Below are 21512 nucleotides of genomic sequence, written 5' to 3' on the forward strand. Positions count from 1 at the left end.
AAAGACGAGGATTGAAAGACGAGGGATTGAAAGATGAGGGATTGAAAGACGAGGGATTGAAAGATGAAGGGTTGAAAAATGAGGGATTGCCGAGGGATCGACGGGATGGCAGGGAAATGGCGCCATCTAGTGGACAAACGAGAGAGGCGCATTCACTTTGTTTCCACAAACTTTTGCATGAGTACTTAAAGTTTGCGCTCTGAATACAGGAATTCAACTATTGTACTTATGTGACTTTCAATCTAGCAATAAATAATACACAAATAGAGCGCACTGTATCATTTTGCCGCTTTGAACCAAACAAATTCTCATTTGTTTGCTGCTGTGTGTCATTGCTTGGTGTTGTGTTTTTTGCCGCAGAATAAAAGAGAGGAAGGAGCAATTTCATTTACAGCGACATCTTTAATCACCTGTTTGCACTGACAATGATTACAAAGGGCCGTCTGTTCCAACTCTGGGTTTGATTAACCGAATCAAGACGGAAATATTGAACGTGGCAGGACCCGTTCCGGCGACACGATCCTGAAAATACCGCATAACAAACGCCCTTAGAGGGAGAAATCCTATCAATATGTATTTTTATACCCGTCTAGTTATGTAACATTCACATACATAGAGCCAACGCTTTGGTTTGGAGGTGTGTGATCCCCTGAGCATTCTTGTTTCTTGTAAAAATACTAAGGCTACGAGGAAACGCAGACCCTCCGGTCCGATGCACGAAAAGAAAGGAAAGGAAAACCAAATGAAAGAAAGAGAGACGGAGGAGACAAGCGAGGACCAGGAAGGGCAGTTGGAGGAGGAGGAGGAGGAGGAGGAGGAGGAGAGCTCCGGCTACGACCAAGACTTTCCGTGAAGAGGGCCGAGGTCGGCGAACGACCCGGGAAGCCCCGCGTGGCCCCGATGAGGTATCGTTCGAAAGGACCGTGAGCGTGGCATCGCGCGCCTCAGCACGCCACCTCGGCGGATTTGGAAACGGAAATGGCGTGATCCACGGTACTGTTGGAGATGCTCTCCATGGAGACGTCGGTGTGCGAGCGTCCGCGTCTGTCCTCCGCGCCGTGCGAGAGTATCCGGCCGCGCTGCAGCTCGTTGGTGTGGGCGCGACCCCGGGACCCGTCCACCGACGACACGCTGGAGCTGGAGGTGGTCCGAGACCGGAGCCTGGTCATGCCGGCGCTGGACACTGCAGGGAGCTCACAGTTAACACCGTCCCCCCTCAATGCGGCCTTCAATTTGCCCCCCGGGGAAATGCAATATTGGGGAAAACCTACATGGAGCGAATGCATTGAACCCAAACAAATGAACAAGCGCTACGTGACCTAGAGGTGCAAAGGCGGCGGCGCAGACGTACAGTGTCCCAGGCCCTGGATGAAATACTTGAAGGCTTCGATCACTTTGGCCGGCTGCGGGGGAGGAAGGAAAACTGCTTTTTTAGTTCATTTGTAATATTTACGGCACAGATTCTCAGGATGAGGACGAGGACGTGTCAGCGCACCTGATCCACCTGAGGAAGCCCCCCGCAGTCCGCCATCTGTGGAGGCAAAGCACACAGCCGGTGGATCCGCTGTCGGCGTAAACCAGCGGCGGCTATCGGACGAATTCGACCGAAGGGTGAACCTCGCCGACGAGGACCCCGACTTCTAAAGTCGCCCGTAGCGTTTCATCTCGTCCCCGCTCCCTCGGTTACCTTCAGCAGCGTGGTCTTTGTCGGGTTGAGTTTGGAGTTGCAGTCCACCACGGCCTCCACGGCCGGAGAGTTGTCCCCGACCAGCAGCAGGGTGGAGCACCTGCGAGGGTGAATGGAAAACCGTTAATCCATTGAACGTTAGCGCTTCTAGCGTGACTGCATGTGAAAGGGAGCCCCGAGGCCACCACCGGCAGAGGTTTCACAACGGGGAGCGACGCTTCTTCTTTTCCCAAAGTTCCCATCAAATCCACGCCGGTTCACGTCGAAGACAATCGGGATTTGGCCTTCGTCGCCGATGCGGCGGCAAAAGGTCGGGCGATGTCGCGTCGGGACTCACTTGAGCGTCCTGACGTTGATGTTTCCGCCGGGAACGGGCCTCTCCATCTCCAGCGCCACGCGGCTGTTGTAGGAGCGCAGGAACTGGCTGACGTTGGACTGATTCATGGTGGTGGTGATGCGGTGGCGGTACGTCGCCACCAGGTCCTGGTTGGTCTGGATCTCCTCCTGAAAAAGACCCTCATTATCTTTCTGCCGCTGCGTCGTCGTCACGGTTACGAGCGTCACAGGACTTGCCTTGCCAAAGAGGTGTGTGATCACTGTGTCCGGGAGAGTGTGAGTCCACTCGGTGAGCTATCACACACACACACACACACACACACACACACACACACACACACACACAAAGACACTTTAGCTCATCTATTTATAAGCAATTTAATCCTGAGACACATCCATTCCAGGCTGCATTCACGCGCGCACACACACACACACATGCACACACAAGGCTGACCTTATTGGCAAAGGAGTCTATCAGTCCCTCTGCGTTTGGGTTGATGTTGATCAGGACCAGTCCGTCCACCAGGTCGGGGTGATTCAGCTGCACACAAGAAGAACGAACATCCGCCCGTCAAACCCCGAGACGGCGTTCGCCGAGCCGGAGTGTCGGGGAGAGACACAATCGGCGGTGCGGCGCCGTCTCAGCTACGGGACACCCACCGCGAAGTTGGCCAGAACGAAGGCGCCGGCTCCGACTCCCAGGCCGACCACGCTGCGCACCCTGCGGAGAACATCCTGCGTCAGTTTGCTTGGAAAGTATGGGTTTTACGCGGGAAGGCGCACGATCTTCAGCTCGGTCTCACCCGAAGTGTTTGAGGACGGCGGGCAGCGCCTCGGACAGCTGCTCCATGGAGGGGTAGGTGTATCTGAGGGGTCAAAGGTCAACGCCGTTAATACCGTACCGGCGGGGAAGCGGCGCACCCGAAAAACTACAAAGATGTCCGACCCGGCGGGAAGAGTCTTGGCTCCTTCGTGTTGCCCCGGCGCCTCGACGTGACAGACGGGCAGATGTCCGGAGATCTCCCGCATGTCCTCGTGGTCCAGCAGGCTCTCGAAGCACGTCTTATCTGAACAAAACACACACGCGCAGAACGTCTATATCACACACGGCGCGGAGCCGAGACGGCGTGGAAAGTCGCAAGGGAACGGCGTGCGGTCGGCCGTACGGTTCAGCCCCACGTCGTGGTAGGTGAGGATGACGGGGCGGTTGGCCCGCGGCGTGCCCGTCATCACGCAGTGGACCTTCCCGAACTGGGTGTCCACGTGCTCCTCCTGAAACACGGAGAGAGAAGCTTCCTTCAGCAAGCCGGTGTGAACGCGGCCCTTCCTTCACATGTACGGACACAAAACACTTCCTATTATCGACGCATTTCTTTGTGTTTTCCATCACACTGAAGCAGCCGCGGCTCTCTGACCCGTGTGTTACGCTCGCTGCCATGGCGAGTCGCTCTCGGCGGCAGGATACTCACGACGACTTGGGGCTCGAAGACGGAGTCGGACTCGTTTTCCTCCAGAACCATGGCTGCTGGCCGACGGACGGACGTGGACTCGCCGGGCGATGAGAAGCAGTCGCGGTGCCGCGGATCCTTCGGCTCCTCTGGCTTCGTCCTAGTTTGAGCTCCCGGAGACGAGGCTGCGGGTGCGTCAGGCGTGTCGGAGCGTTCCTCTGAGCCGGTTTATATATCCACCGGCGCTGATCTGTCACTAAGCCTCAAGCCCAACCTGGCTCACATGTGTCCAACTGGCTCCTTCCTCCCTAATCTCAGCTCAGGCTGCTGCGGCCTCACACCGGATTCCCACGCGGGAATTAACCGGATGATCTGTTTGCCCCCACGCTGCTCCAGAGCGCCGTTTCCACGCACCCTCCAGAATCTACCGGCAAAACCGCTCATCCGTCCTCATCCGTCCGACCAACCCGTCCTCTGGCTTTCCTGACGGGACGAATTCCGGTGCTGCCGCCGGCGTCACGGCTTTTATCGAGCGTACGAGGCCTCGAAAGACGTGCGGGGCGTTTTGTAAAAACACCTCCGAACCGACTCAAGGATCCTGATCGACAACCTTTTATTTCTCAGCTAAAAGAAAATCTAATAATCCCGGTATGAATGAAATCCAGTGACACTCAGGAGTAAATCTTATTATTTTTAACTGGCGGGCGGGTCGGACTCTGCGCGGCCCTCGGACGAGCCCCGAGCAGGTCATTCGTCTAATCTGGCTCTGCCATCTGTCGCTAAGCATTGTGCGCGTTGTGTATTTCCAGCTGGCGGTGACCCCGCTGGCGCCGGCGCCGCGCCGACGGCCTCCTTACACACATCTTAGGCAGCGGCTCCAAAATAGTCCTTGTTGGTGAACAGTAACACACAAGTGCACCTGGAACACACACATGGACCGCGATGCTTGCAGAGGATGTTCTGATCTTTAGTGAGAGCAGGAAGCAGGTGGAAGATCATCTAGAGAGGTGGACGTGGGGGGGGATGATCCGGACGGGACCGGAACCTGAGGGAACCGGGAGCGCAGATACGGAAGGGCTGAGGGTCCACGGGCCGGGGCGCCCAGGGGAGAAGGTCGGATCGCCAGAAGGTTGGATCGGATGGAGAAAGAGTAGATGGACGGAGAGGGTCGGGGACACGTCCGTCAGAGGGACGGTGCACGTCAGGTCCTGTCAGGGTGAGACGTGGACAGAGGAGGGACGGCGAAGGTCCACGTCTCACCTTGAAGGACGCTGAGGTCGGTGGCCTGGAAGACGTCCGGAGAGCCTCAGAGAAGGAGGGAAAGAGGACGGGAAGTCGGTGGGCGTGAGAGAGAGGAGAGGGTCAGATCCAGGAAGACGTCACGCGTGTCATCTTCTTCTCATAAAACCGAGATGAAAACACGCCTGGACGACGTCTGCCGGCCCGCAGGGGAGAGATGGCCGCAGCTCCTGCGACCACACACTCCTTCACCGAGTGTGTGAAGGAAGGATGTGGCCTTTCCTTGCAGAGTCCTTGCAGCTCTCGGCAGACGTCTTTTCACTCACTCATCTTGATGCAGCCATTTGCCACTTTTGCACCATGTAAACACTGCTCACAGATGGTTCATATTCCTTAGTTTTACTTCTCTCCTTCTCATTTTTTTAAAAATGATTATTTATGATTTATTTTCTCTTTTTATATACATTTTTTCTGATATTTATGGTTCCTATTACTTGTCCGTTATCACCTCCCTCTACTGCACTTCCGCTGTACCATTTGATTCCATTTCATTTTATGTTCCTTCCACATGCACGAGAAGCGGGCGACCAAATGCACTTTGGCATCGAACCAGAAGTGCCAAAAAACCGTCCGGTGCAGAAATAAGAAATAAATGAACTGTATGTTCCCGGTATATCAGGTCAATAATTCACGCAATTTACGGATCTGGTTCTACGAACATGTCGTACGGATGCAAATGTGCATGGAATGTTGTGGACTGGAGTAAAACATGGACGTCATTCACACACCGAAAGGTGCAGATGATAAGTAATGACGGACTAAAATACACTTCACACAGACGTTAGATTGTTCATAACATGGACAGCGGCTGCCTACGGTTACTGAACTACTGTAGCATAGTGGAGCAGTGTGTGTGTGTGTGTGTGTGTGTGTGTGTGTGTGTGTGTGTGTGCAGGACAGTCCAAGTGGTGGAGGGAAGTCTTTGAAAGACCGTTTTCCGGTGACAGAATGTTTGATTCGTTAAAGAAGGCATTAAAAGAGACGAGGTCATCAGAGGGCTGAACGGAAACACAAGAGGCCGTCTGCGCCTCAAGTGCAGTGTGTGTGTGTGTGTGTGTGTGTGTGTGTGTGTGTCAGCATAGCAGGTTTAATCCATTTAGAGGTGGCTGAAGAGCAGAGGGCGGCAGATGGGTCTTACTCAGCCTCACGTCAATGTGAAGCCATTTTAACATCATACTAACCCAGACTAAACCCTGCCCCGGTGGCCTAGTTCCCCGTCCGGCCCCGGCCCCGGCCCCGGCCCCGGCACCGGCCCCGGCCCCGGCACCGACACCGGCACCGGCCCCGGCCCCGGCCCCGGCCCCGGCCCCGGCCCCGGCCCCGGCCCCGGCCCCGGCCCCGGCCCCGGCCCCGGCCCATGCCTGCCTCAGCTATCACAACAAAGAATAAAGAAATACCTGCGGGAGGAATGCACACCGACTGAGCCATTCAAAGTATTTCTAAAGGCTGAGGAGGAAAAGTGGCATTATTTGCCATGTTTTTGTGAGACGGCTCTCGTTGAATGATTTTACCAGACGGTTTGTAATAGTGTTGTTTTCTTTTATGATGAAATAACACTGACAATAATTTCATAATAGCTTCTCATTTTCACAGAGCTTTGGTGGAAAGTGCTATGTAATAACACTAATAACAACAGTAATTATCAGTATATAATAATGATCAATAGTATTATTATTCCTGTTGTTGTATTATATACAACTACTGCTAATAATTATCTTTATAATTATCATGAAGTCATTGTGTGTTTCTCCTGCAGGCATTGATTTAATCTGTAGGAGCAACTTGTACAATAACACTATTAATGATAATAATTCTCATTCTTATTCTTACTATTACTTGTTATGACTATTATCAATGATAATTATTAATAACTATTAATAATATTAATGATAATATTAATAATTATTGTTGTATTATTATTATCATCGTTATTATTATTATTACAGCCGCTTTGAGATGAGATGAGAACAACTTTATTTATCCCGACCCAACAGACTTTATCATTCACACATTTATTCATTCTCACATCTATTTGTCCATAAAGTGGGCAGCTGTTTTCTGCTGCTAGTTTGCTGTTTTTTGCACCGTTTATATTGTTAATATTTTGTATTTTTTATATTTTCTGATACTTTTGTAAGCTAACCTCTACTCCATCATCCACTTTCTGCTGTGAATTGAATTGAATTTCACCTTTATTGGATGATATATGGCACAGTCTATTCTGTCCAATTCTTTCTATTTATATTATTATTAGTTTTGCAACAACAATATTAAATTGGCAACAATAACAATGACAATAGACATATGGATCAGTGAGTTAATGGCTATTTTTCCACCCAGAGTGGACCTGCCTCTCACCCAATGACAGCCAACAGTCACATTTTAATCATTATAATTATTATTCTTGTCACTACAACAACAACAACAACAACAACAACAACAATGATAATAATAATAATAATAATAAAACTATTGATGATACTGATGATGATAATAATTGCAGCAACAACAACAACAATAATAATAATAATTATTATAATAGCAACAATAATAATAATAATAATAATAATAATAACAATGATAATAATAATGACAGTCACGTTGCCACTTGACAGTAAAGAGGAGAGCGAAGCGGCAGGGATGAGTGTGTGACTTGTTGGCAGCGTCCACTAGATGGAGGCTCGTCTCAGCCGTGGGACTCGGCCTGCGAGTGGCGGAACTGCACCGCCTCATGTTGTCATTTCACCTGACACTTGTATTGTTTGGCGAGAGGATGAACACACACTTGTGCCAAAGGGCCTCCACATATTTCACTCCTCGCATATTAAGGTCTGACACGCTCTGGAGTTGTTTATGAGCAAAATAAGTGATGTGAATATCCATGATCTGGAAACGCTTCGTTTCGGAGGCTATTTTGAGAAGATTCGCACGGAAAGAAGTCGAACACGTTTTCCTCTTTTTTTTTTTTTTCTTTTGAAACATGTGGCGTCGAAGTGTCCCTTCCAGAATAGGAGTCGGCAGAGAGATGGAAAGTTTGCAAGCCCGAGATGTTTTGGACATTTTTCTTTCTTTTTTTGCAAACCAAAAAGGTGTGTTGTAGCGCTGACAGCCGGTTGTCACGGTTACCAGCCCTCTCTGTCTGCAGGTGAAAGTCCTGCTGTCCGTCTCTCAGCTTTCAAAACAGTCTAATTATACACACAGCAGCTGCTGCCGCTCGCCACATGCTCCACCGTGCACGCGTGTGGCCGTGTTTTTGTTGTTTGCACCAGTGTGAGTGTGTGTGTGTGTGTGTGTGTGTGTGTGTGTGTGTGTGTGTGTGTGTGTGCAAGGGATGGCCCTGCAAACACGGTCTCCGTTCTGTCTGCGCCTGGCGCCTTAGCGTGAGCGTTTGTTGTGTGTTTACGTGCAAAACCGCACGGAGACTTTCCACGACTCCTTTTATAGTGCGACCGGCAGCGAGGACATGCGCCGCTCCTGTCAGTTCTCGGAAAGAGCAAGAATTTGATCCATTGTTTTGCCAGAAAGTTGGGGCCTGCCTGTGAGGGTGACTTTCAAAACAAAGAGGAGGAAGATCGTGCATCGCCATTTTCCTTCATGCACCTTGTTAATACACAGAGTTTGGGGTTGACTTTTATTCCAGTTGTGTGTTATTGTCGCCCGCGAAGGCCTTCTTCTGGTGACGGAAACGCCTCTCGCGGCCATAATATTAACCACGTGTCTTTGCATTTAATCCTCCCAGTTTGTGTCATCACATATGGAGGACATAAAGGTGAGGGTTAGTGTTGGTGCTCTCACCTCACAGCGAGAGGGTCCGCGGTTCAGTTCCGACAGGAACGTTCCCCGGGTTCCTCGCAGGTTCGTCGGAGACTCCGAATCGCGGGTGAATGGTGGCGTGTCTGTATAAATGGTCGCGTGTCCATATGTGGCCCCGTGATGGACCCATCACCAGATCCAGATCCAGCCCCGCTGCGACCCTGAGCGCCACATCAGCGGCAGGGAGAAAGAAAAGCCGCTCTGCATTTACTGATCCCGGCCTCCTCCGGGCTCGTCCAGCGGCCAAGCGCAACTGGAAACGGAGAGAACGGAAGAACGATATTATCGGCATGGCGTCAAGCGGCGACGGATCACTAATCTTAACATAAACGCGGCACGTCGGCCACGAACGGAGGGGTCGTATGGAAATAAGGTATACCCGTCTCAGGAGACGCCAGACCACAGCTTATATTTTCACCGATTGAACCGGAGCAACGACGCTTCCGCGCCGTATCCGGTTTCTTCCGAGATGTTCGTGGAACGACGTAGAATTTCACACGTGCGTACGAGTTGTGCGTCGGCCAGACAGAATTACAAGCCGCTCACGCCTCCGGTGTAATTGTATATCGGCGGGAGGCCTCGGCGAGATAGGTGAGGCCTGTTTGTGATCCCCGAACCCCGAGTTTTTGGACTAAGATGAACGACGGCTTCATTGCGATCGGAAACCTGATGAACTGTGACAGGAAGTAGCGACCTCATCTCCAATGGGCTACTTGAACGGCGCTCAGGCTCCTCTGCTCTTTTAGCCTTGAATCCTGCAGCCTAGCGTGTTAAAGCGGCGGCATCCTGGACAAACTGGTCACGTTGGCGTCGACTTCCTGCAAAAAAGAACAGCGTCTTGGTCGTTAATGTGAAAGAATGAGGGCGGTTTGTCGAGGCAGGGATGCAGAGCAGTTTGGAGAGACGGAGCAGCGCCGATGTTCGGCACAACTAACGGATTCATCTGAAGTAACAGACGATCGCTGTCTGGACGAGCCGGCCTTCGATCGGCCTCAGGCGGATTAGAGATTCTTCTATGGCACATAGGGGATTTAAATAGTCCTCACCTTGACGTAACAGCAGGAATAACACTTATAAAAGGACGTGTATTTATACCGGCTTTGAATGGCCGGTGATAGCGGGCGCGGCCGACTCAACTAACCATTACTGTTGATCCAAGATGGCGGCGCACGGCGACGCCGCGGCCTCTCGCTCATCGGAACGCGACCACTTTTTTATTGAAACACAACCCCTTTTTTTTCACTGCCGCCGCTTTGCAAGGTCACAGAAAATCCCATCATGCTGCCACCGCACCAAACACCATGACGGTACAACTGACTGACCTCTGCGCTGAACTTCATCCCTCAGAGTTTAATGTGCACCGTTTAATGGAACAGTGGATTTTACCGCTGGTTTACCGTCTTATTATTATTATCATTATTTCGTGAGCTTCGCATCACGGTGGGATTGTGAGAAAGGTCCTCTCGGGTCGTCCGTGTCCGGCACATGCAGGGTCATCCACAATGAAGCCGACTTCGATCGGCCAACCGTTTGCAGGGCGATGGTTCTGAAGATCCGCAGTCATCCGGCTCCGACACATCATCGTAATCATCCTAGAGGGAGCGCCAGAAGACGAGCTGGATCAGGTTTTCGAGTCGACCCGACGAACCTCATCGATCCAATAGAGAACTGTCTTGTATTTGGTCCCTTTGTGAACCCTGAATGGGTCAAGCGGGCTTTGGAGCGCAGCCGAGGCCGACCCGGCCCGGAGGTCTCCTGGAGGAGCGCCGCTGAAAGTACTGGGTAACAAAGAGAACTTCAGGAGGCTCAGGGGAAGCGGGGGAGGCCTGGCCGGCCAACGGCAGAGACGCTGAACCGATGGCCTCGACCGGGAGCCTCACCGGGCCACCGGGGGAAAAACTCCAGGGGACGTCCCGACCCGGCCGGTACGTCTGCGGTGGACCGGAGGAGCCCGAGTCGTATCGATAGGAAGGCCAACGACATGGGGTGAAGCTCCGCGTGGAGATCCTCGTGCTTTGGAGGGTCACGGAGGACCACGGAGCTCCGGTCGGAGCGGACAGACGCCGGTGTTCCTGAGGCCGGTCAAAGCCACGGGAGCAGCGTCGCAGAGGGTTTGTTTATTTTTGAGTGGGCTCTTGGTCTCTGGCCTCGGCTGCCCCCCCAGCATGTGTGGCATCTACCGCTGGACTACCTTCCTCCCACCCCGACCCCCACCCGGGTCACGGCGCCACACGTAACCTCCGCTGCGTTCACAAACATCATCTGACCCGAGGACGCGGCCAGCGGGCAGGCGGGCAGGCAGGCAGGCAGGCATACCGCTAAGCCTTTTTAAAAACCCCTGATTGCCAGCCAGCGCCGGCATGAGGGAGGAGCTAAAAGACAAGAAAGTGTCGCATGGATAGTGTGTATCACGTAAAGTCACGTGAAGTATGGCTGCCTCCGGGGCCTCCGGGGCCTCCGGGGCCAGACGAGGCCAGACGGGGTGCCCTATGAGGGAGGGGGTGTCTGGATCACCACCCTCGGCCTGCTTTCACCGGGACTCACGCACTTCCACTAGAGCGTCTTCACTTCAAGGTGGAAGCGACACTTTCTGTGAAGCGTCTCCTTGTTCTGCCCACGTCTGCGTCGGGTTCCTCCTGCTGACCGAAAACATGCGGGAGGTCCAGAGGAGATCCTGAAGGGCCCGGATGTGGAACTGATATCGTGATGGTCGTGTGCCTCCTCATGATGTGTGAAGGAGAAGGTTTCTAAAGGAGATATGACGCGTCAGAGGAAGTTCTCAGTCACCCGGGTCTCGGTCAGTCCTGGTCTCAGCTCATGGTGACAGCTGGAAGACAAGAAACCGACGTTCGTTCGTCTCTACGTCACAATGAGAGGGTGAACGCTGACGTGCCTCCAAATGTGGCCCAGCGATCGACGGGTCTGGGGTGAACCCTTCCTCTCACCCAATCACAGCTGGGATGGATGAATGAATGAATGAATGAATGCATGCAATGCTTATTGTAAACAAAGAGCTCATAAACAGTCATTAACATGTTGTCCAGCTCTGTCAGGGCACTCCGGGAGAGGCGTCCTTTTTAGAAGACGGCTTTCGTTTCACAAGAATAGTGGCTTTCGGCGGCGGCGGTTGAAAACGGGACCTCGTCGGTGAGGAAAGCACTTCGTCCGTGAAAGGTGAGCCGTAAATGTGTGCCAGATTTTCATCCGGCGCCCGGAGTGTCCTTTAGGCTCGGGGCCGCCGGCCGGGCCCTGACCTCTCGGGGCTCAGCTCACATTTCCAGTCACCGCTGTTGCAAGAGCGGCGTTCGGGTCGGAGGACAGCTGTTTGTCGCACCAAAACACACCGAGGCACCGCTCTCGAGGTGTGTCGGTTCAATCCGCGCAGTCGGATCAATATCCATGACAACCGCGGTCGATGTCACGACGCCCTTCCACGTCCAGAACTGGCCTGGCGATCAGAAACGTCCCAAAAAGAATAGCTCTGTGTTCAGGGATCATCGTGAAAAGTCTTTTGAAAGAGGACAAACGCAGTGGAGCTTTCACCGCACACTGCGAGAAAACACACACACACACACACACATACACACACACACACACACACACACACACACACACACACACATAGAGGCTCATTCATGTTTCCAGTCCGGGGATTAAACACTCCACATTTATACAACTCATCCAAACAGCAGCGACGCTAAATTTAGCCGGACGGGGCATTTTTGAAGCTCTGCTCATGTGTGTCCAGGAGTCACTTTAACGTCCACTCGGAGTGATCCAGGGTGAGGGGGGGCGGCCAGGTCCCGGCCTCACCCCCCCAGGCCCCCCCAGCCCCCCTCGGCCCCCCTCGGCCACCCTCGGCCCCTCCTCAGCCCCCCCTGCACCACCACAACCACAACCACCACCACCGCCCCCCGTTTGTGTGACAGTCTTGTGACGCTCGCGGCTCACATGTAAACAAACTGGATCAAGCAGAGCAATTATAAATAAAAGCAGAAGAAACTCCCCCGAAGCACAAGTCAGGCAAATTCTACTATATGAGGTGTAGAAGAATCCACTTTCATTCTTTGTGCAGAGCCAACCTCTGTCGCTAAAAAGAAAAAAGGTTTAAAAACATGGAAAACAAGCGAGCTGGCATGATTACCGTTCGCGGGAAAGTCAATTCCGTGAATTAAGAGTCAAAGGTTTGTCTGGAGGCTCCGAGAGACGTCTATTTTTAGCGTGTCCAGGGAGGAGGAAAGAAGGGAGGACGGAGAGGCGGAAGGGCCCGGAACCCGAAGCCGACCCCGGCGTTTCTATTTGAGACGGGGGGACCGACGTTCTGGGCTCTGTTCGCTCGCCTTCACGTGAAAGAGTCATTTGATGGAACCTCATGATTATCAGCCCTTCGGGAAGGCATGAGGAGGGAGGAGGGGAGGGAACGCCACCTTGTCTTCACTCACCGCTCCAAGAAGGGAGGAGTGGATGAAGAGGAGGGAGGAGTGAGGCTCTTCTCCCTGTAAGAGCATTAAACAGTGGAGTGTTCTGGTAGTGACAGGGCTGTCAGGGTCAGATGGCTGCTCAGCCTGATTACACCGGCTCACGGCAGATCCTCAGACCGCCACGCCACGCCGCCGCCGCCGCCGCTACGAGGTAGGGCCGCGGGCCGCAACGCCGCGGCTCGGTCGGGACGGGAGAGGTCGAGAGTTGGGCGTTATATTGGGAAGGAGCCACAGGTCGCTGCACATTGGCCCCCCGCGACTCAGCAGATATTTTAAGCTTCTTGTCGCGGCGGCCAAAACCAGTCGGACACTGCCGGCGGGAGACAGAAGAACCCATGTTTAGCGTGCGTTCGGACTGAAGAGCTGAGCGGTAAGGAAACCAGAGCGACAACCAAAACCCGTGGCAGATATTATGGCGTTGACTTCTCCTGTTGCGAGCGTGCGGCAGGAAGACGTTTCCGTAGTCAACTCTGGAAGAGGCGCGGCGCCCTCCTCCAACGGGTTTTGTCACTTTTCAGCCACCGATGTGTGCACATGAGGAATGCACAAACAATAACATCTGCGGCGACCTGCTTCCACAGCCGCTCGCAAGCGTTCCAGCGGGCCAGAAACCGCCGGTGTCACAGAATCAGCCGCTCGTACGGAAACCGCTATAAATACAGCCGCGTCTGCAGGGTTTCCTATATCAGGCGGTGTGTCGGCGCCCGCGGACTCGCCGGCGTCCCTCACCCGGACGCCGGGTCGGAGAGGGGAGGCCGGACGGTTCGGCGCGTCCCCGCTTTCCGAGCGCGCATTTCTTTGGCGAGGCTCTGCAGGTGTCGACGGGGACGCGGCGGAGTCGTGCACGTACTATAACGGGATTTGTCCTATTTGGAGCCACTACTAACCCGACTGGCTGCGTCTCCGCCGTCCACCGAGAGCTTAGCGGCTCATTCAGCCGTAAACCCTGCGCCCTCCGATAAACAAACAAACAAACCCGGCCGATGGCGAATGTAAACAGGGAATCTTCTTGAATTGAAATAACCCCGACCTTCCGGGCAGCCCCTCCCCCTCCCAGGACGCCCTGCGACGCTTCTAAGGTTACTTTTTATTTTAAGTGACCCGGCTAAATGTCAAATCTGACCTGGGGCCGAGTTAGTGGGTTTGTTTTTGACGGCTGCGCGCCGCGGAGGTTTTAAAGCGGGATTAAACGCCATCCTTACCGAAGGATGTAACACTCGGCATTTCTGGGAAATCAGGATAGTTTTGAAATGATGACGAGAGCGAGCCGAGATACACCTTAATGATCCCCTGCTGGGGACATTTGTTTTGCTAGAGCGAGTGTGTGATGAATCTTTTCTATCCTGCTTAGCAGTAACAAAGGATGAATTCCTAATTATAGACAGTCAACAGCCCGAAATAGATCCGGGTGTTCTGGAAGAGCGCGCGAGTAAAGCGGCCTGAGATTATGAGCGGAGCGAGAGCCGGGGCGAAGAGGTGACCACAGATTACCAAGCTTACCTCTGGGTTTGTTTGTCTGGGTCTTAGAGGCACGTGAGCGGGACGCCACCGACCTTCGGGCTCCTCGGCAGGTTTGCTTGTCGGCGACCCGACCCAAGTACGTGGTGCTCGCGATGGCGGCGACAGAGGACGGCGCCGAGCGTCGTCTATTCTGACGGCGAATTAGCTCTTTAGCGCCCGTGAGCCGCCCTTATCTGCTGAGCCATTAGTAAAAACCATACGAGTGCGGCACCGCCTCCAGGCGATACACGCTCGTATAAATATCCAACATCGCCGTATCTCATTGACCGACTCGTGTTTCCCGTCGCAGAATTGTTCGTTGATGGAGTTTGTGCGGCGGAGCGGCGACTACTGCCACGCTCAACACATATAGACCCGTCTGGGATGAGCCCGCACCATGCCGTCTCGGGACCCTAAATCCTGAGTGCCCGCCCTTCCGAAGCAGCCGGCCCATGGGGTAACCGGTGGATCCCTCCAAAGCAAAGACAGAAGAGCGAGCGAGCCGTGACGGTAACAAACAAAGAGACCGACGCGCCGTCGACGCCCCGGAGTTTTTGGAAAGGGACAACCGATGGGTTAAAACAACACGCCGGGACCTTGGGATCGGGAAACTGACACCGGCGACGACAAGCAGCCGAGAGCCGCCCGGCAGAGCCGGCAACATAGAGGTGAGCGGCGGCCGCTTCCCGCTAAACACACGGGTTACTGCACTTGCATTTCACCGATGACATTATTATTAGTGGACGGCTACCGAAATAAAATATTGCCCAACGGGAATAGCTCGTCACGGAAATCCACGGAAAGGTCAGCGGTCTCGTGGTGAAGCGCTGCAACACAATCACCCTCCGACCCAGAACATCTTCACCTCCTTGGCAGAGATGTCGGAAATTTGCGTGAGGAAGGAAAAAAAAATATCTCCCGAAAACTCGGGTGGGGCTCGCTGACCGAAACGCCGTCCAGAAAGGGCCGCGTGCGATTGGTCCTCAGGCAAGATCTCGTGTCGGAACACGTCTCCGCTTCCGGTCCTCAACCCGGCCCTCGGACGCGATGGCGATCTGTGGCGGAGAAAACTGTGCTCACATCAGACGATCGGCGGTGGCGGCGGCAGCGGCGGCGGCGACAGGTTGGAGGCGTCAGATGATGGAGCCCGAGGTGATGGCCGGATTACACATATCAGCTCCGGAACCAAAATAGGAGCCGTGTGAGATATCCCCGGGTCGTGAAATTAAAATTCCACAGGAAAGTACGAGCACTTCTACAAATAGCCGCTCCGATGAACAACTCGAACCGGAGTTTGGTCGAAACAACGGAACGCGGCAGCGCGGCGTGCACGTTCCTGCACGTTCCCGCACGTTCCCGCACGTTCCCGCACGTTCCCGCATGGTCGGATGGGACTCACACCTGCGCCTTTTCTTTTCCTCTTCCCGGTTTTAGAGATTTTCCCAGGGTCGCGACACCGAAAAAATGAAACAGTGCCATGAAGTGCCGGGGCTGTTCAGTGACGCGTCACCTTTTCCAGTCAATAAACAGAAATCTGATTTGAATCGTTTTCCAAGGCACTTTGAGGTCATGATGATCATGCGCCTTTTCTCTTCAGCACTTTTGCGAGGCCATTCGATACACCTCCTGCCTTCCGCCTCTCCAAAAACAACGAGATTTCCCGCCGCGGAAAACCGACTTCCGCCGTCTAGAGGTCGGCCATTGTCCCGGGAGGTCAAAGGTTAAAGCCGGCCACCATGAACCGCCCGGCCCCGGTGGAACTGTGCCACAAGAACATGAGGTTCCTCATCACTCACAACCCGACGGACGGCACGCTGGGCTCCTTCACCGAGGTAAAAATGCAGCCTTTGGTTCAGCGACGGGGTCGCGCGCATTTCAAACAACGCGCCGCTAGTATTTCTAATTCGGTTGACGAATCCGAACCCCTGTTGTTTCCGCAGGACCTGAAGCGTTACGGCGCCACCACGGTGGTCCGAGTCTGCGACGTCACCTACGACAAGACGCCGCTGGAGAAGGATGGAATTACCGTGGTGGTGAGAAGGCGGCGCACACGCGTGCTCCTGCGCCGCCTCCACGTGATGCTAAACGTACTCTGGCCTCCTCCGTCTCCCCCCCAGGATTGGCCCTTCGATGACGGCGCCCCGCCTCCCGGCAAGCTGGTGGACGACTGGCTGAATCTGCTGAAGAAGAAGTTCCAAGAGGACCCGGGGAGCTGCGTGGCCGTCCACTGCGTGGCCGGCCTGGGAAGGTCTGAGCTCCGTCACGCTTTGCGTTTGCGGTTCCTGCGTCCGCTGCGTTCGGCCCCGTTGAGGTATCGGTCTCTGGCGTCCGGTGACATCGGGGGACGGAGTGGGAAAAAGCCTCCCGACACCTCGATGAACCCTTTCCTCCGACGTGAGGGCCGCTCGTGGCGACCTCCTCGTCCAAAACCATCAAGAGCTTTTTATTCACGCCCCTTTGAGACCCGTTGGGTCTGCTCTCGCAACGCACCAGGTCTCGGACCCAGATTCCTGTCATCCCACGTGGTGGACCAGAGGCCACCCGAGCCGAGCGGCGAGGCCTCGGAGGCTGGAGATAGAGCAGGTGGAGGACGGAGAGGACCATAGAGAGAGGTGGAGAAGGTCGGGGGGGAAGAGGAGGTGAAGATGAGGAGGACGGAGCGGATCAGGAACCAGTCAGATAGAGTGACGGCGCTCGGACACGGAGACTGGAGGGACGGCGGAGGTCCGGCTGGAGGGAGGAGAAGGTTGGAGCCGCGAGGAGACTTACGGGTGGAGGCGAGAGGACGTGGAGCTTGTGGATGTGACGGAGGCAGTGGAGAGCCTCGGAGGGGGCGGCCCGACGGAAACAAGGAGAGGAAGACGGCGGCGGTGACATCGCTGTCGTTCTTCTCGCGGAAACGTCGGCATGTTTCCCGGTCAGATGGGCCGCGAGGACCAGGCCTCCTCCGACGCTCCCTGACACGAAGACGCTGCTCCTCATCCACAGCTCACGTCCGTCAAGGTTGAAATCCCCCAGATTTCCGTGGCCGCGGTCGGCCGGTCTCGCCATCACCTGCTTCCTGGGGGGGACAAGGAGCGCATTCATCTCAAAAAAAGAAAGAGGAAGAACTCTTGCTTGATCTTCCTCTCGTTTGGAGACTGAGGGTTAAATAAGTAACTACTAGCTCAAATTAAAAACCAAGAGGAACAAACAAACATTGCTCTGGGATCTAATGGGTGCAATTACAAGGACAGACAGACGTACAGACGTATTCTAGCCACAACGCTGGAAAATAAATCCTAATCAGACAAACCCTCACAGGTTTTTACATGACATCACATTCCAGTCATTCAGCAGACGCTTTTATCCAAAGCAACTTACAAAAATTGCGTTTTAAACCGAAAATCCAAAGTACCAGTAGTCGTTATTCAGAAGTCACCACTCTGCCAAATAACCATCTCAAAACCATAAACATACATTCATTCATTTCTTTGTTTTTTTGGTTTTTTTTTGTGTGTGGGGGTGCTAGGTGTGATTAGTGGGGTACTGCTTGGTGAAGAGGTTTTCCTCCTGATGAGAAATGTGCTTTCAGGGCGCCCGTCCTGGTGGCTCTGGCCCTCATAGAGAGCGGGATGAAGTATGAAGATGCCATCCAGCTCATCAGGCAGTAAGTGCAGCGGGACGGAGGAAACCTTCACTCCTCACACCTTCACTTGGAACCAGAGGGCGAACGGTTGCATGGCTCCGTCTGGTTCACAGTCGTCCGGCTCATGAATGAATGAAGGAGTGAGAGAAGGGTTGTTTTATCTCCATATGAGGTGGAGAGAAGAAGGTGAACGGTTTTATGTCTCCATATGACATGTCGATGAGGGCGAGAGCTTGTATCTCACTGTATGACGTGTGAACAAATGAGCGAATGGTTGTTCATCTCTAAGTGACTTGTGAACGCTTGTGTGTCCGTACATGACAAGTGAATGAATGAGTGAATGCTGGTTTATGACGTGAGAGTGAGAGGGTTGTTTAAATCTGTTTGACGTGTGTGGATGAGCGAATGGTTGTGTATATTTATAGAATGTGTGTGTGACTGAGTGAGTGGTTGTTTGTCTCTATGACTTGTGAATGAGTGGGTGAACGTTTTATTCTCTCTCCGTGATGTGCGAGTGAGAGGGTGAATGGCTGTTTGTCCGTATATGACCTGAATAAGTGAGGTTTACCTCCGGATGATGTGAGAATGAGGGGGTGAATGTCCGCACATGATGTTAGATTGTTTATCTCTTTGTAGAATTTTAGAAATAGTGATCGATAGAGCGAGCGGTAGTAAACCTCTGGTTGTACGACTCAAAGTGTCCCAGCGATGGATCCGGTTTGAGCGCCGCATGGACAATGAAAGGGTGCATGAAGAGTCTTTCTCCTGAAATGTCACCGGGCTCCGACCCTCGCCGGCCCGGCAGACCCTGATCCTGCTGAGATCTTTCTCTTTCAATGCTTTTAAGCGCCGACACAGATCCAGATTACTACATCGCCGTGGCTTGACTATTCTAATACCATTGACGTGGCGGACGCCTCGGCCGCGGCCCGCCGTCCCTGATCCCTTGATCCGTCCGTAAAGATGGACAGCAGAGATGATTGACGGACCCACGGGCCGTCTGTTTAAGAGGAAGTTTATGTGCAGCTCGATGATGAACGGCGGGGAGCGTGTTGAGCGCGCGGTGGAGCGACCTGCGTCGGCAGCTTGAGAAAATCCATCCACTTGATGGTGCTTGGTATTGAACGTCTACGAAGCACCGCCATGTTGATGGCACCAGTACTACGTCCGCCTGCAGCCACGAATCCATCCTGATGAATTCCTCATCAGCACGTACATGTGTGAGGACAGTTTGAGATGTTTTATAGGAATTTGGCGCCCAGTGGACGGCATTTATCTCCAAAAGTAAATCGCGATGCTTATCAGCTGCCTTCAAGCCTGACTCGATGCGGGCAGAGCAGCCGTGCAGGATGCTAACCGATGCTAACCGCACTGGCACGCAGGCGGGAGGAGCCAAGAATCAAACCGCCGACCAAACCTGCCGCTAATTTGGATTGGCAAGAAGAAACTAAAAACGCACTCCAAACCAGAGGTCAAACCGAGTTCCCTGGCAGTGCCCTGATGGTGCGGCCCGATCCCAGACTTTAAATGCCCAGTTTCAGCCTGAAACCTAGGATATTCTCCGTTGAAAATGAAAACCTTTCTTGAAAGACATCTGGTGTTTCCTTGAAGAAAGTACCCGAATCCCAGTCGCGTGTGTGTGTGTGTGTGTGTGTGTGTGTGTGTTTGTGAGTGGGTGTGTATTTCCATCTACTGCCTGCTATAAAAATTCACAGAGCAAATGAAAACCCATCTTACATGTGTGTGTTTTCAGGAAGCGCCGCGGCGCCATCAACAGCAAGCAGCTAACCTACCTGGAGAAATACCGATCCAAGCAGCGACTGCGCTTCAAGGACTCCCACGCACACAAGAACAAGTGTTGCGCCATGTGAGCGCAGACATTGACACGTCTTGAACCCCTCGACAGGAAACAGAGGCTCTCAGGAACCCCGGCGTGGAGGCCATGTGTCACAGATACATGAAGAACCCTTCCGGACGCCGCCACCGCTTCGACCGTCACTCAGCACTTATTTCATGACCGATCCGTCAATGACTTTTTTTAAAGAGCATCGGCGTGTTTGCTTCTCTAGATAGCTGTGCGTTGGAAGATAGTGGTGAAGGAGTGAAAAAAAAACTTTTTTTGTGATTTGCAATCTGCTTTTCTTTGAGGCTTTACGAAGGTAGCGTGGAAAGACGGAGGCGTCACCTCGAAGTGTGCAGTCTGTGAGCGTCCGAAAACAGTCGCTGTCGGCTTTCATTCTAAAGGCTGATACAGCGTGCGTGAACTGGCCTTCCAAATATCAAAGTTTATATTTTGTGCAAAGATGGATTATTTTATATTGATACTGTACAGATGTTAACAATCAATTACCAATTGTTCATGTGGACTTCTTTACATTACAATGCAGGCAGTCCATCGGCAGAGATATATTGGGACAAATATTTTCCCGGCGTTATCTATAATTCTAAAAAGTCCCCTCTCTCCATCCAGGAGGCATGTTGATGTCGATACCCGCGATGCCATCGCTGTGGTTCACGCAGGGATCGTGTCATTGCTATGGGTTTACATATAAGTGTTGGTATTCCATGGCGCACTTTACTGACGCCTATGGAACGAAACGTCTCGTTTTAGTGGGAAACTGCACAACACACGTAAACAACACCAGGTATACAATGCGTGCATTGTAAATGACAGATGTAAAGTACTTGTAAATAATATTTGATGTCAAACTTGGCAACATATACCCCCCACCCCACCCATCCCCGGTAAAAAGGCAGGTCACGGATGTGTTTCTACTTCCGCCGTAGCTGTACGTAAGGATGGCAACTCTTTAACTCCTCTATTTCAGATGGAATTATTGGTCTGATTATGTTGGTCCACTGCAATTCATTTGATGCAGAGTTATTGCTTTGCACCACCTCATTTTCAGACTATGTACCTTCTGGGGTGTCTTAGCAGTTTTGCTTGATGCATGGACACAGCTGCAGAATGAGATTTTTTTCTCCCAAATGTCCAAGTTGAGGACTTTTTTGTAAAATGCATTGCTTCCGCTTAATTCTTCCTTAGATCCTGTTGAGCAGCTGTGATAAGAAACAGACTAAGTTGGTCAAGTGACTCGAGTAAATGAAATAAAAGAGGAACGGTCGAGGTTAAAAAAGCACTAATGATGTAAAGCAATAAAAAAGCAAAGCAAAAACAAACAATGTGACATAGCTAAAAATATGTCTATTTATTCGTAGTGTGTGTTTGTGTGTGTGGGGGAAGAGATTTGCACCTGTGTGTGTGTGGTGGCTGATCTTTGGAAATGGTCAACGCTGACACTTTTTTAACGGCAATTAAT

General features: G+C 52.8%; 2 protein-coding genes and 1 long non-coding RNA gene across 3 annotated transcripts; 1 reads left to right on the forward strand and 2 right to left on the reverse strand.

Annotated features, from left to right (window-relative positions):
- Positions 1 to 392: 392 nt before the first annotated feature.
- Positions 393 to 3718, reverse strand: LOC147229161 (protein NDRG1-like). Its single transcript, XM_086155817.1, has 12 exons — positions 3493 to 3718; positions 3190 to 3295; positions 2970 to 3090; positions 2827 to 2889; positions 2684 to 2744; positions 2478 to 2564; positions 2261 to 2317; positions 2025 to 2191; positions 1688 to 1787; positions 1496 to 1531; positions 1352 to 1403; positions 393 to 1183 (listed from the first exon to the last, which is right to left on the reverse strand). Exons 1-12 carry the CDS (start codon positions 3541 to 3543, stop codon positions 945 to 947), a joined length of 1140 nt encoding a protein of 379 aa, XP_086011943.1. The 5' UTR covers positions 3544 to 3718; the 3' UTR covers positions 393 to 944.
- Positions 3719 to 7340: 3622 nt separating this feature from the next.
- On the reverse strand, positions 7341 to 14875 carry LOC147229162 (uncharacterized). Its single transcript, XR_015106864.1, has 3 exons — positions 14565 to 14875; positions 9278 to 9401; positions 7341 to 8836 (listed from the first exon to the last, which is right to left on the reverse strand). It is a non-coding gene; the product is annotated as an uncharacterized LOC147229162 (long non-coding RNA).
- A 140-nt stretch (positions 14876 to 15015) lies between these two features.
- On the forward strand, positions 15016 to 21392 carry LOC147229163 (protein tyrosine phosphatase type IVA 3). Its single transcript, XM_086155993.1, has 6 exons — positions 15016 to 15232; positions 16162 to 16396; positions 16505 to 16597; positions 16682 to 16812; positions 18139 to 18213; positions 19946 to 21392. The coding sequence occupies exons 2-6, from the start codon at positions 16301 to 16303 to the stop codon at positions 20061 to 20063; spliced, it is 513 nt and encodes a 170-aa protein (XP_086012119.1). The 5' UTR covers positions 15016 to 15232; positions 16162 to 16300; the 3' UTR covers positions 20064 to 21392.
- The last annotated feature ends 120 nt before the right edge of the window (positions 21393 to 21512 follow it).

This window comes from Fistularia commersonii, chromosome 11 (genome assembly GCF_037954325.1).
Source record: "Fistularia commersonii isolate RoL2024-O1a breed Wild chromosome 11, RoL_Fcom_v1.0, whole genome shotgun sequence".
NCBI lineage: Eukaryota > Metazoa > Chordata > Actinopteri > Syngnathiformes > Fistulariidae > Fistularia > Fistularia commersonii.

Excerpts from the sequence above, each read along its gene's own strand:
- LOC147229161 (XM_086155817.1), bottom strand. The coding sequence starts at position 3,543 with ATGGTTCTGGAGGAAAACGAGTCCGACTCCGTCTTCGAGCCCCAAGTC. Across the intron at positions 3,091-3,189 it reads CCACGACGTGGGGCTGAACC|ATAAGACGTGCTTCGAGAGC; the intron begins GTACGGCCGACC and ends TGTTTTGTTCAG. Across the intron at positions 2,890-2,969 it reads GCCAAGACTCTTCCCGCCGG|ATACACCTACCCCTCCATGG; the intron begins GTCGGACATCTT and ends TTGACCCCTCAG.
- LOC147229163 (XM_086155993.1), top strand. The coding sequence starts at position 16,301 with ATGAACCGCCCGGCCCCGGTGGAACTGTGCCACAAGAACATGAGGTTC. Across the intron at positions 16,397-16,504 it reads CGCTGGGCTCCTTCACCGAG|GACCTGAAGCGTTACGGCGC; the intron begins GTAAAAATGCAG and ends TTGTTTCCGCAG. Across the intron at positions 16,598-16,681 it reads AGGATGGAATTACCGTGGTG|GATTGGCCCTTCGATGACGG; the intron begins GTGAGAAGGCGG and ends TCTCCCCCCCAG.